The 13,081-nt window shown below is 43.4% G+C and overlaps 1 protein-coding gene across 1 annotated transcript; it reads left to right on the top strand.

Moving 5' to 3' along the window:
• Positions 1-609: 609 nt before the first annotated feature.
• Positions 610-12,977, top strand: stox2a (storkhead box 2a). Its single transcript, XM_047045718.1, has 4 exons — positions 610-1,564; positions 7,928-8,080; positions 8,507-10,910; positions 11,215-12,977. Exons 1-4 carry the CDS (start codon positions 1,243-1,245, stop codon positions 11,417-11,419), a joined length of 3,084 nt encoding a protein of 1,027 aa, XP_046901674.1. The 5' UTR covers positions 610-1,242; the 3' UTR covers positions 11,420-12,977.
• Positions 12,978-13,081: the final 104 nt, after the last annotated feature.

The raw sequence follows: 13,081 nt of genomic DNA, 5'->3' as shown, positions 1-13,081 counted from the left end.
TAGGAACTAAATCCGAAGCTAGGAATCTAGCAATTTAGAAGAATCAGAAGCTGGTGGGAATTAAATACCTGTCTGTAGCCTATATCAAATAATTGATGGCACAGGGAAAGTGAGATATGGCCAACTGGATCACACCAACCCACTTATATATATATAATACATAATATTGTTTTATTAATATCCCCCTTGACCTACTGCAATGCCTACCCCCATAGTCTCTCTCTGCCACCTTAACAGGTAAAATAATCCTGTATAGCCAGTCTCCTGTCTAATCACTCACATCATCACATCACTCCCATACTGCTGGATCTCCACTGGCTCTCTGTTAAAGAGAGAATTCATCTCAAAGTCACTCCGCGTTTAAAAACAATTACATATTTCAGTCCCATATCCTAATGGCTTAAACCCCACAGTAGGGTGCCTATAATGCACATATGTTCTTCTGAAACTGAATGACTTGACCCCAAGGCTACGCCACGCATTATATAAATAAAATATAGTGTTGTTCTTTGTTTGTAGTATCATCATTAGTAACAATAATAATACTTCACACACCTGTTGCGCGCGACACCTCAGTGTTGGGCTCGCGCGATGTTTAGATTGCTGGCAAATGTCAACTGTGGGTGGAGCTCTGCAATAATATGCTATTCTGAAACAGATCTATTCAGCTCAGTGCTTGTTCATCGGTGGTCTGGACAAGAGACGGATAAACCTAGCCTACGGCCGGAGTAGACAATCCCTGACATTCTGTAACGTTTCTTTGAGAACGATATCCTTTGTCAGTGTGGCTGCGGTGCGCGCGCGCTCAGGAGCAGTTTGCCTGCATCAGATGAAGTCATGGATAGAGAACGATGAAGTCATCGCCAGGTCCTTGAGGGTGCAATTTTAGATTTCCCCAATGAACAATTTGAGGGGTTACCACGGTAGGATATGCGAGAAAACACAGGTCATGATCAAATACATCTAGTATGCTGTCATTCAAAAGCCCATCTGTTTACGGGCAGTCATAAATTGGAGACTGCTGTCCGAGACCATATTCAAATTAATTGACGATGATTTGTGCTTATTGGTTGCGAGATATAAAATGCCATGAATCCTAAGCATGCGTGGACAAAGTAGCCGAGACTGAAACATCGTAAGGATGCGCTCGTTTTGGAAACATATCAAAGTGCGAAATAAAACACATTCCAAAATACACAGTTTAACTGTCGTTAATAGTAATTGCACAACACAGTAGAAGCCATGGAGACATTTCTACAGATTGCGCCTCATTCATTGGCGTTGGTGATGTCTCGAATTGGCGCCAAGGAGGACTCACCTGCGGCCACTCAGAAGCACCACCATCACCTGGGCTACGAGATATTTGCGGACTTCAAAGCTGTCAACATGGAGCAATTCTGGAATAAGAAAGTGACAGAAGCCATTAAGGATACTTTCTTCCTTGGCTGGATTGATGAACATGTCTTGCTGATCCAAGGGAAAGAGGATCACCTGGAAGTGCTCAGGGAAGCATGGTCTAGACGGGCCCTCAAACCACCTGCAGGATTTGACATCAAATTTATAGGTACAGTAGTGGGCTATATGAAACACACTGCGTGTCTTAAAGTATTCATTTTATCTTTGGTTTGTCTTTACAAAAGGCTTTACCCATGTGTGAAAAGTATGCACATTTTCTCATCCTAAACGGAGTAACCTACTTTAACATCCTTTAGTGTGAACTCTGAAAATAAGGCTGGTTCTCTAAGAGTGTAGAAAATGTGTGTGTTACTGTTGCCTTTATCTTATCTCAAGGAGAGTTGACACTTCCCACGGACTCTATATTGAAACAGGCAACACTGCCAAGCTTAGGAATGTTTGTGCTTGTTGTTAATAACTAACTACTGAAACTACTTATACAAGAATCTTAAATCCCCTGTTGAGTTTTCCAAGAGGGTATTCATCATGAGGATATTCTACTTTCTCTAAATTGACACATTTTCAGAATTACTTCAAGTTGGTTTTTACAGCATTTGTTAGTTTTTATGCCTATTTCATAATTCTTGTTTCCATATTAGTCTGTTGATATATCCTCTCGATGTCTCATGCCACTTTTGTATCTGGAAAGAGGCTGATTCTTTCCTGGTAAAAAACCCCCACAACTGTTGCGTTAAATCAAAAAATCCCTATCAGTAACAAAATGCACCATATTAAATTGACATGTATTCATTTACACTGTAAATACACTGTTCCTATAAATTGACATGCCTACTTGGTCAACAACACAAAATGGACAACATGTGAGGCACTCACATTATTCAGTATCATGCACATGCATAAGTACAACTTCTTTCAGTATATGTAATGACTAGTTCATGTACAAGTGTTCACAGACCGAAAGAAAAACATATTATAACATGTTCAAAGCAGCCTCACTGAATGGAAAGAATGTTGTTTTTGGCATTTGTTTCCTCGTTTTTCCTGAAACAAATCACTTGTTTCCGCAGAGAGGAAATAAACGAAGGGTCACAAGGACGCTGCCCTGTGGTGGCAGGAAAGGAAGGGCCTGTTCAGGAAAAGAGACCGGCTCTTTACGGCGAAGCATTCCAATGGAAGGAAAGGGAGGGACAGAGCGAGAGAATTAGTGGAAACTATTGACGCATTAATATGTCAGTAATACAAAATTCACGTTAATACAGAAATTGCAGGGAGAGTCGTAAGGTCAAATTCTTTCAAGATGTAATACTATTTATTGACTGAAAATTAACATTACATTAGTTCTTGAACACAGTTGTACTCAGCTTGACCAATGTGGGTTCCTGTAGTGTGGTGGTTGAGTGTCATCGTAGAACCCAGAGGTCGGTTGTTTCAATGTAATGTACTTTCAATGTATACTGTTAACAAACACTCAATGCAAAGTCATGTTGCTATACAAAAACAGGTACGCTAGTTGCCAAACCTGCTTGAACACAATGAATAGTGTAGAACTCTCCCATTCTCTCAGGACCATCGTCCGTGGTTAAGGCGAGCTGGCTGAATGGCCAGTGGCGGAGAACTGGTCACCAGACCAGTTGAGCCATCAGTCTATCTAATCCTCATGTGGCCTTCATGCACTCCAGACAGCATTTCTGTCTCTGTGGTAACAGTGCGTGGATCTTTCATGAGAAAGATTCCTAGTGCAATGAAGGTCCCTCTGGTGTCTGTGTCTGGCCCAGCACCCTCAATGAGGCAGTTCCCTTTTGATCTTGCAGCTAGGTGCAAGTGTCCCTAGGAACACTTTTATTCCGAATGATAATGTATGTATTAAGCAGACGCTTTCATCAAAAGCGACGTTCTTTCTTGGGGGATTTTCAAGCTGCAGTCTGGTCATCCGAACCACCCAGCTCTTTCCCCTTTCTCTGTTTGTAGATCTCCTGAGGGCTTCGTAGTGTCAAGAAACTGGAAAAAATTGATCAACTTACAAGTTTGTGGCCCTATATCAGACATTTGCAACTCTTTGTCTTTCTTTCTCTCTCTGGATTGTACACCTATATCAACTGGACTGAGTTCAGTTCTGACAAAGTGAGTTGTGGATCTAACTGCTAACTAGAGAAAACTATCTCGAATTCCCACCACAATCCAATTGATTCTTTCCTAAGTCTCCCGAACCGAAAATGTTCTGCCATACCGACACAAACACATTAGACGTGGGCTTATCTGTACGTCATCTCTGCTGACGTTTAAGAAAAAAGCTTTAAATTGCACATATAATACGTGGGTAATTATAGAAAATAAATGTCATATTAAGGATATTAAGGACATGTTGCTCTTTTTGTTGCATGACGTGTTACACAGAACTTATGTAATTACATTGTAACAAGAACAACGTAGTATAAAGTGTTACCCAGCACTTGCTGAAAGGAGCAATGAGATCATCTGCTTGGGTTGTCATGGTGACAAGCACTGTTGCAGCACGATTGAGAAATAAGATGGTTGTGGTGTCGTCGTCCCCCCTACCCCCCCCACCCCTCTGTCATCCTTTCTCTTTCTCCTTGATATGAGTAAACAGGAGACAATTTAATTTGACACAGTCCTTCTCTCCCCCCTCACCCACCCACCCACACCCACACCCACACACACTCCTCCCTAATTTCTTCAACCAACCACTAACACACGAGTCAGAAACGTCTGCAGCTTTAATGGCGGCTACGCTGCTATATGCATCAAAACAGCATCCTTCTTGATAGACAGACATACCCCTTAGCTGAGAGGAATGCTTATGTTCTCAGTAGCAAAACTACTGGAACGTTACTTTAATTTTGAGACGTGCCATTGCTCTGCAGTATAACCCACGTTATTATTTTATCATGTTATCATGTCTTCATTATACAAATCAAAGTGATTTGAACAATCCAGTGACATTTTAATGAGTACTATTCATGTCTGAGATTTTCCAGGCTACCTACATGACAGATATTCCCACACAGGTCAGGACACAGAAATACTTTAACACTGAGGGACAGAGACTTAACAATATAAATGTCCATAATGCCTGTCTAAAATGACAGCCCCATTTGACGTTTTTCATAATGGATTATAAATCCATAATAATACATATCATCACCTAATTTTGTGATCTTTTTATCAACTTGAGTTCTAGTTGACGTTAAATCTTATATGTGCTATTATTGGCTCGTGGGCCTCATTGACACAAGCTCATTCAATTAGTTTTGAGTAAATAAAGCATACTGTATGGATTATTTGGGCTGTAACAAGACACCTTCCCAAGCCCAAACTAATAAAAACAATGCATTAAATATTTACTGACTACAATATCTAGCCTAGCTAGCAAGCTCCATAAAATTTCAGTGTACACAACGATGTACTTTTTCTGTAATATACCAGAATTCTTTACAAATCCCTAGTGTTTTTGCATAGAAAAGTAGTTCTGTTGAGCAGAAGACAGGATACCTCGCTAACCAAAGACGAGAGAGAAAAGGAAAACACAATCAGTTAGCAAACTAGCAAACTTAGGACAGCAAAATTACAATGTAACACTTTTCATTGCCCCCAATACCATGTCTGTCTTTTTTTTGCATTTTATCAAATGATTAAAAGGTTTAGTGGAGACTGCCCAAACATTCTTTCTCCTCCAAGCAGCATCAAAAACAAAATAATAGATGAAAGTCCATGAACTTAAATACTTCTACTAATAAAATGTTTGCATTACATTGCAAGCGATTGTCATCTACCCAGACAGCATCCTCTGTTGGTGGGGCTAAACCAAAGCCGTAGCCATGGAGTCAACATTGGGGGGGACAAATTAAGTTTTGTATGACAATTTTAGACAGGATGCGTGGTTGCGTGTCGTAGCATACCACATTTATATCAATATATTGGGGGGGGGACATTTTGACCAGATTTGAATATTGGGGGATGTGTATATATTATTATATACATGATTACGGCCTTGGGCTAAACCCTACCGGCTTCTAATGCAAAATCACCACTACATGTATTTCTGTCAGAAATATGAATGTTGATGTGACAAGAAAAACAATCATATTTTTTAATGTTCTTTAACTACCTCAATAAAAAAAAGAAACATCAATTAGTGTCAAATTGTGTGTTTCTGTTTACTGTAAGATAATAAAGCAAAACATCAACGTGAATAGAAACCCTTAGTCAAAAGCTTTCTAAGCAGATCCCGGTTGTTCTGAAGACACAGAGTCTGCTGCCACTGCTTTGTTAGTGTGCATTGAGGTAATTTTATTTCCTTTGAGGCTCAATTCTGCTTTTCGATCTCTCGTCTACTCCCTCCCTCCTTCCCCCCTACCGAGTCTCAATCAGCCAGACACAGAGGCACGCATGCTCACACAGAATCTCGCGCAGGAGCAGGCAGACGCGCGCTTGCACGCCCGCACTCACACACACTCTCACACACACATACTCACACACCCTTCCTGGAGGTATTGGGAGCAACTGCGGCATTAGCGTTAAAAGAGATTGGTCGTTGACTTGGGTTCTTGTTCTTATTGATGAATGGTCCAGCGACTGCCTTAGGAGCTTCTCATATTGGATTCTGCTGAAAGGAGGATATCGGTTCATGTATTCTTTTGCTCTCCATCTTTTTTCCCCCCCAACCCTCTTCTGGTGTGTTGGTGCTGCCAAGAGGACGATTCTGATCGAATGAAGATGGTGGTGAATTTGGCCTCCTTTACATTCAGAAATCTATAAAGCTGTAAGCTTTCACTATAACTCTGAGCAGAAAAGGGGGGGGGACGACATTTTCTCATTCATTTTTTCTAAGGGGGCTCTTTTGTTTTCCCGAGGCTTGGCTGAGCACTCCCGCGGTGAATTGAGCTATTGTTGAAAGACGCCGGGGCCTCTTAATCTGCAATTCTTTAACCATCTATCCCCCCACCATCTCCCAGCATCTTCACCCCCTTCACCTTAATTAAATAACCGGATCGGAATACCCGCCACCTAAATCTCTACTCACCTCTGATGCCCCAATTCCCTCATCTCTAGCCTTTGCCCCCCTCCTCCTGCTCCTCCTCCTTCTCCTCCTACAGCTGAGCAGCTACGTAATGTGCCTCCCTACGCATACAAATGGGGATGTTACAAATGGTGGTCAGGACCGATACCGATAAAACGGTGATGCCTGGTGCAATCGCCTCCGCCGTCTCCACCTTCACTGACAAGCCTGGGAAAACACAGGGGACGCCGCCGCCGATGATCCGCAGTCGTAAGACGAATGAAGTTTTCCTGTGGATGTGAATGATGTGCGTGCATACGTACGTATACAAGCGTGCAGGCCGGCTCCTGCCATCATGTCTCTTGTCTGAGCCGTCAAAGGGGACGCCCCAGCTAATGTGGGGGAGGCACTAAGTCTCAGGTGGGCCTCCCCCTAACCCCTTGTCCTTCCCTCAACCCAGTCCCCCGACTACCCTAGTAGCCTTGTGGCAAGGCTGCCTTCGCTGGGGGATCACTATGAAAAAGAACCCCAGCACCAACCAATGGCGGGCCTGGCCCAGTTCTGATCTCTTAGAACGGTCATTGGAGTGTAATCTCTCTCGTAGCGAGAAGGACCTCTGTGTCCCGATGCACCTCCCTCCCCCTTCTTCTCCTCACTTATCGCCATCCCCCTCTGGCAACTGTACAACAGGTAAGTTGGAAAAGATCAACCCCCACTGAACTTAGTGAGTATGGATGAAGGTACTCGTAGAGAGGAGGAAGGCTGAGGTCCTTAGTCTCTCCCGTCAATTTATTTCGTTTATAAGGACACAAATATGCCATAACATAATATGGAGCAATCAAAAATGTAAGGGCTTGTGATATCGAGAATGCAAAAACAATAACGTATGTGTGATCATCTCAACACAGATTTATCCTGGTCCTATAAAAAATATTAACAAATTAAATTGTACAGATGAAGTATTGTTGAGTATGGTTTTGTCATTGAATACACACACACACAAACAATCTTCCATAAATGATATGAGGTATGTGGATTGTTGACAGTGTGTACTTTATAAATGTATTTGATCTTTAGGGTATGGTACATTAAAGTACTGGTGGGCATAACAGGAAGTTTAAACTAAAGTGGAATAGTGTAATACATTACCTTTACACTGCTCAAAAGGATGCTTGTGGCTAACCCTGTACTGATGTGCATGTGTGTGCGTGAAACGAGAATCCAAGTAGCAAAACTGACTACTGTACATGCAGGTCCTCATTGGTAACTGCAACAACTTCAGTAGCCATCCAATTGCTATCTCAAATAATTTGAAAATGCTGTTTCCTTGAGGGTTTAGGTTGGTTGAGGGGCAGTTCTATGGGCGTATGTGAAGCCCTCTGTGACATGATTGCGTGTAAAAAGGGCTATACAAATAAATTTGATTTAATTTCAAATGGGGTTCTAACCAAATATTTGATTCTATAAATGACATCTGTCTTGTGTCCCCCCCAGGTGATGTGTTCCCCATCAGCATGTCTCCCATTAGCCAGTCTCAGTTCATCCCACTGGGAGAGATTCTGTGTCTGGCTATCTCCGCCATGAACTCTGCCCACAAACCAGTCACACACGACGCTTTGATGGAGCACCTAACCACCAGCTTTCCAGGTGTTTACCCTGCATGTACTGTTATACTATTAAATGCTGTTCTACAGTCAGAGCATACTCATCCCAGTTATTTTACAAACCAGATGTTATTGACAATAGTTAACAATTAATAATAGTTCAAAATGAACCACTGAAAGTATTCTATTTACATTATGTGGTTTTGAACCATCTAGTAGGAATCTAAAACATATGTCCTGCAACTTTTGAGGTTCATGTTGTTTGCACTTATGTTCCTTCCCATTGGCACATATTTGCTTTTCACAATATATGCTTCATGTTTTGGCTACCCACAATGTTTTTGGGGCTATCTTGTTGTTCATGATCATTGACCTATGCACTTTTGTAAAGCTCTCTCTTGGAAGTTGCTTTGCATAAAAGCGTCTGCTAAATGAATAAATGTAAAATGCAACTGTCACTGTTTCTTAGGCGTTCCCACACCGAGTTCAGAGATCCTGCGGCACACACTGAATATGCTGGTACGAGAGAGGAAGATCTTCCCTTCGCCAGAGGGCTACTTCATAGTTACCCCCCAGACCTACTTTATAACCCCTTCCCTCATCCGTAGTAACAGCAAGTGGTACCACCTGGATGACCGGCTCCCAGATTGGCAGCAGCAGCAACAGCATTGTACCTCCCCACAGTCAGGCACAATCACTCCCTCCACGCCAGGTTGCACCATAGAAAGACCCAGTCGGAAGAACCACAATGAAACCCACACTTCACACCAAGATGACCCACCCAAAGGTCACACCTCTGGGGTCCAGAGTAAGGTGCACAAGGAGCCCAGGGGAGACCCTCCATCATATCCCCAGCCCCCACCACCTCCAACTACCCCCCCAGTTCAGCCCTCACCTCCAACTCCCCCAGACAAGAACAAGGCTATTGCACCCTTTTCCTATAAAATGGACACACTCACCAAAAAGAAGGATGGCAGTGGTGGAAGCGTTGGCGGTAGCATTAGCGAAAAGCAGTCAAAGAAGTTTGGGCTGAGGCTCTTTCGGCTTAGTTTCAAGAAGGACAAGATGAGACAGCTAGCTACGTTCTCTGCCCAATTCCCTCCTGAAGAATGGCCGCTTCGCGATGAGGACATGCCACTGGCCTCCATTCCCCGGGAAGTCGAGATGGAGATTATTCGGCGGATCAACCCCGACCTCACAGTGGAGAACGTGGCTCGACACACGGCCGTGATGAAGCGGCTGGAGGAAGAACGGGTACAGAGAAACAAGGCCGGGTCCGCGGCGCAGCACAGCTCCCGTAGCAGGAGGGGCCGCGGGCACCGGAGGGTGCCACACGGTAAATCTCGCTCGCATAGTAAAACACGTCCCTCTCGGTGTGACCCTTCCGACATCTCCAACCTGGACTTTGCAATAAGGGACAGGGATTACCGCTTCTTCAGCCATTCCCTTGTGCGCTCGCCAAGGGAGGCCATGTATACCTTGGAGCACAGGCGTAGTAGGGAAGGAGTGTATTTGGTTCACAGCAATCCCAACATCACTGATTCTCACTGTTCCGTCACTCCTGAGTGGGATGTGTCTGGGGAGCTGGCCAAAAGAAGGACAGAGATGCCGTTCCCTGAACCTTCGCACGGAACATCCCAGTCCAGGGTGCACAGGAGCCACAGTCACAACTTAGACAGGAAGTCCCGTAATGAGAGGACGGACCAAGCCAAGGAGAGATCTCGCTCCATGGACAACTCCCTGGGCCCCCTTGGTGGCGTTGCTGTGTCATTGGGAAGGTATGACAGTCCAGATGAGCGGAATCGCTATTGTACCGATGATGGAACCCTGCGGGCTACCAAGAAGTCATCCCATTACTCAAGGATCATGTTCACTGCTGCTAAGTACAACTCAGAATTTTCTGTGCCTGATATAGGGAACAGGAGCTTGGATGAGACGAGGATTAGGACTACCCTTGAAAGGAACAAAAGTAGAGACAGTTTGCCGGCCTACAGTGATCTGAAGGGACTGTCGCCCAAGCCCTTAGCAGATGACTACTTCCAGTGCAATACGTCGAACGAAACAATCCTCACTGCTCCTTCCCCTCAGGCTAAATCTGAGCATGACACATTGACCTCAACCAAGGGACTCCGGAAGGGCTCCCCGGCTGATCGTCGGACCCCTCACCTCACCTCTCCACACACTATGGAATACAAAGAGGAATTGTCCACAAAAGGACAAAATGGGTCGATGAGACCAACACCAAGTCAGACGCCAGAGCCCAACCCGAATGTACGCTTGACTCCACACCTACACAACGTAGACCCTGGGGGGGGAGCCAGTTGTGTGGTGGACAAGCGCAAAGAGATCTTCAGCAAAGACACTTTGTTTAAACCTCCACACAGTTCATTGCCTCCAAGCTATGTGGAAAGCAGCTGCTACACCAAGTCTGGCACATTGCGAAAGGCCCCGCACTTCAAATCAACAGAGGCCCTTGACAATCTAGATCCCCAGCAGCCTTCAAATACAGCCACAGACCCACTGTCTGCTGTCATGCCACAGGGCTCTGAATCCAAGGCACCCTCCGCCTCGTTCGACTATTACAACGTGTCAGACGACGAGGAAGCAGAGGACGACTTGTGTAAGGAGGTTGCTGCAGTGGAGGACAAAGACCGGGCTGAGGTCGGGGGTGGGGGAGGCACCGGTGGGACGATGAAGTGGCTTCTGGAGCGGGATAAGGAGCATGATCTGCAACGCAAGCTGGAGACAAATCTGACTCTGCTCAGTCCCAAGGAGACTGAAAACAGCAGCAGCCAGAAGTCAGCTCACTCCGCTCGTCTGGACAGTATGGACAGCAGCAGCGTAACTGTGGACAGTGGATTTAACTCCCCCAGGTGAGATTGTCTACAAAGGTCTAGATTGAATGGAAATCGTAAAGTATTGTATTTTGATGCATTGCAGAAATGATGACGCCGCCAACTATCACTGTAAAACGGTTCAAAAGGTTGTTTGATAACACTATTTTGTATTGAATTCGTAGCATTAAATTTCTGAGCATTGTGTATAGCAGAAAAAGGCTATTTAAATGACAAATATATAGGGAAGAACATATCAAACTGCAGACTTGTTCAGGTCTTATATACTGTTTTCTTAACCTGAACTGTGTGATAATTTTATATACGTATCTTCAATTTTCAGGACACGCGAAAGCCTCGCATCCAATACATCAAGCATTGTGGAGAGCAACAGACGACAGAACCCAGCGTTAAGTCCAGGCCATATCGGCAGCACCAGTATTGGCCTGCCCTTCAGTTTTCCCTCCATCCCAGAACCGCCCACGAACCCACAGCCTGAGAAACTACAAAAGTCCTCAAACTGTCTAGCCTCCATTACCAGTGTCTGACAGAGAGGATTGTCTACAAGATAAGAGTTGGTGGATGTGTATGGTGGGTGAGTGAAACTAGGTGTGTATTGGGTTGGAGAACTGGACAAGGACTGGGAATCGTCTGGTTTTCCTCAACCCATTGACATATCCTCCATCACCTGAACATCTAACTATTGGGACTGTTAAAACATTGGCATGGCTTCCAGAGACTGTTGTCAGCATCAAAAACTTCACAGAAAAAAAACTAACAAAAAAATGTCAAATAAATAGAAACGGAATAAGAAAAAACTTTTTTTACCCCACAGAATGGCCAACGTATAGGTCAAGAGAGAGAAATGAACTAGGAGTATCTTGATTTGAATTAGATGAATTTATGTTTTAACTTATTCTAACATTCCTCAATGTTAGTATTGGGAGAGTTGTTAAAAGTTAATTAATTTACATTTGGGAATATCCCTACTTTTTCATGTAACAACTCTATGTTCTCTTTCCCAAAATAGCAAGAATTCTTCAGGATTCTCTTAACTGTATGTTGATGTATCAGCACAATGTCAAGCCAATAAAAGGTGTTCTGAGAATCAAGAATGAAGTGTTTCAACAAGTAAATATACAGTATATTATGGGAATATTATTTAACCCTTAATGTAAAAGTGGCTTTAAGAGGCAAATAAATATTTAATATCACCATAATATGTGTTGTAAGTGGCCTAGTTGAAGCTTTTGGTGTTGTCAAAATGATGTGCCTGTAAAGAACAAACCTGTGCTTGTTCCCAATGCTGATTAGTTCACTTCCTATCCAAAAGTAACAAATCTACTGTTTGTTTAGGAAACACGTGTTAACTTATTGTGGATGTACAGATAGAGCCTCATGGTTCGCAATAATTACACGACAACCAATCAACATGCAGGCCTGTATTTGCTTGATTATTTCCAGTGTAAAAACAAAAGGTTTCAAGTTTTTGGGGAGAATAGAGGTCACTGTACTGTGCGTCATGATCTGTGGTTTAGTCAAGCTTGGTTACAATTGTTAGAAAACAAAGGACAAGAATGGTGGTTCCTCACAGGCCCAGGTCAGTTACTTTTAATTTCCTACTTAGCTAATTAAGACAAAGCTTTTCACAGGCTAAACACCATTTATCCTGTATAAATTAAATCTATTCTTCTTCTTTGCTTTGGCTCCTATTCATACTGAACAACTTTGTGACTTCACCCTAAGATGAAACCTAGTATGGGATGGAATGATACAGATAGGATTATGTTGCTAGACGATAGACTGTATAAGGTACTTTTTCTCCCCACTTCTTAGTAGGAGACGAAGGAGACGGTTTTAAACTCCAATGTCGCCCCCAGGTGGCCAATTGCTTAGCTTGTTGCCCTCAAACCAATGCACGAGTATAACAACAGACTTCATTTACACCCATCTTTTAAGTTCATCCTCACACTGTACTTTTGCAAATGTGTTGCTCTAATATATCATTACTATTCATAAGTAACGGTTGGGCTAGTTTTTATACTGAAACTAAGGATTATCATAGTCCAGCCTAGAACTATGACACACTAAATTATATAAAGAAAATACCATAATGTACGTGGCTGTTTTTATGTAAATGTGTGCTGAGATTGGACGTTTATTTGACATGTTTGCTTCTTTAACTACCGGATCAAAATAAGCTTGGGGAC

The sequence above is a fragment of the Hypomesus transpacificus genome, chromosome 22 (assembly GCF_021917145.1).
Source record: "Hypomesus transpacificus isolate Combined female chromosome 22, fHypTra1, whole genome shotgun sequence".
Lineage (NCBI taxonomy): Eukaryota > Metazoa > Chordata > Actinopteri > Osmeriformes > Osmeridae > Hypomesus > Hypomesus transpacificus.
Note: the sequence above shows the minus strand (reverse complement) of the source record. Positions and strands in the feature narration are given on the sequence as shown.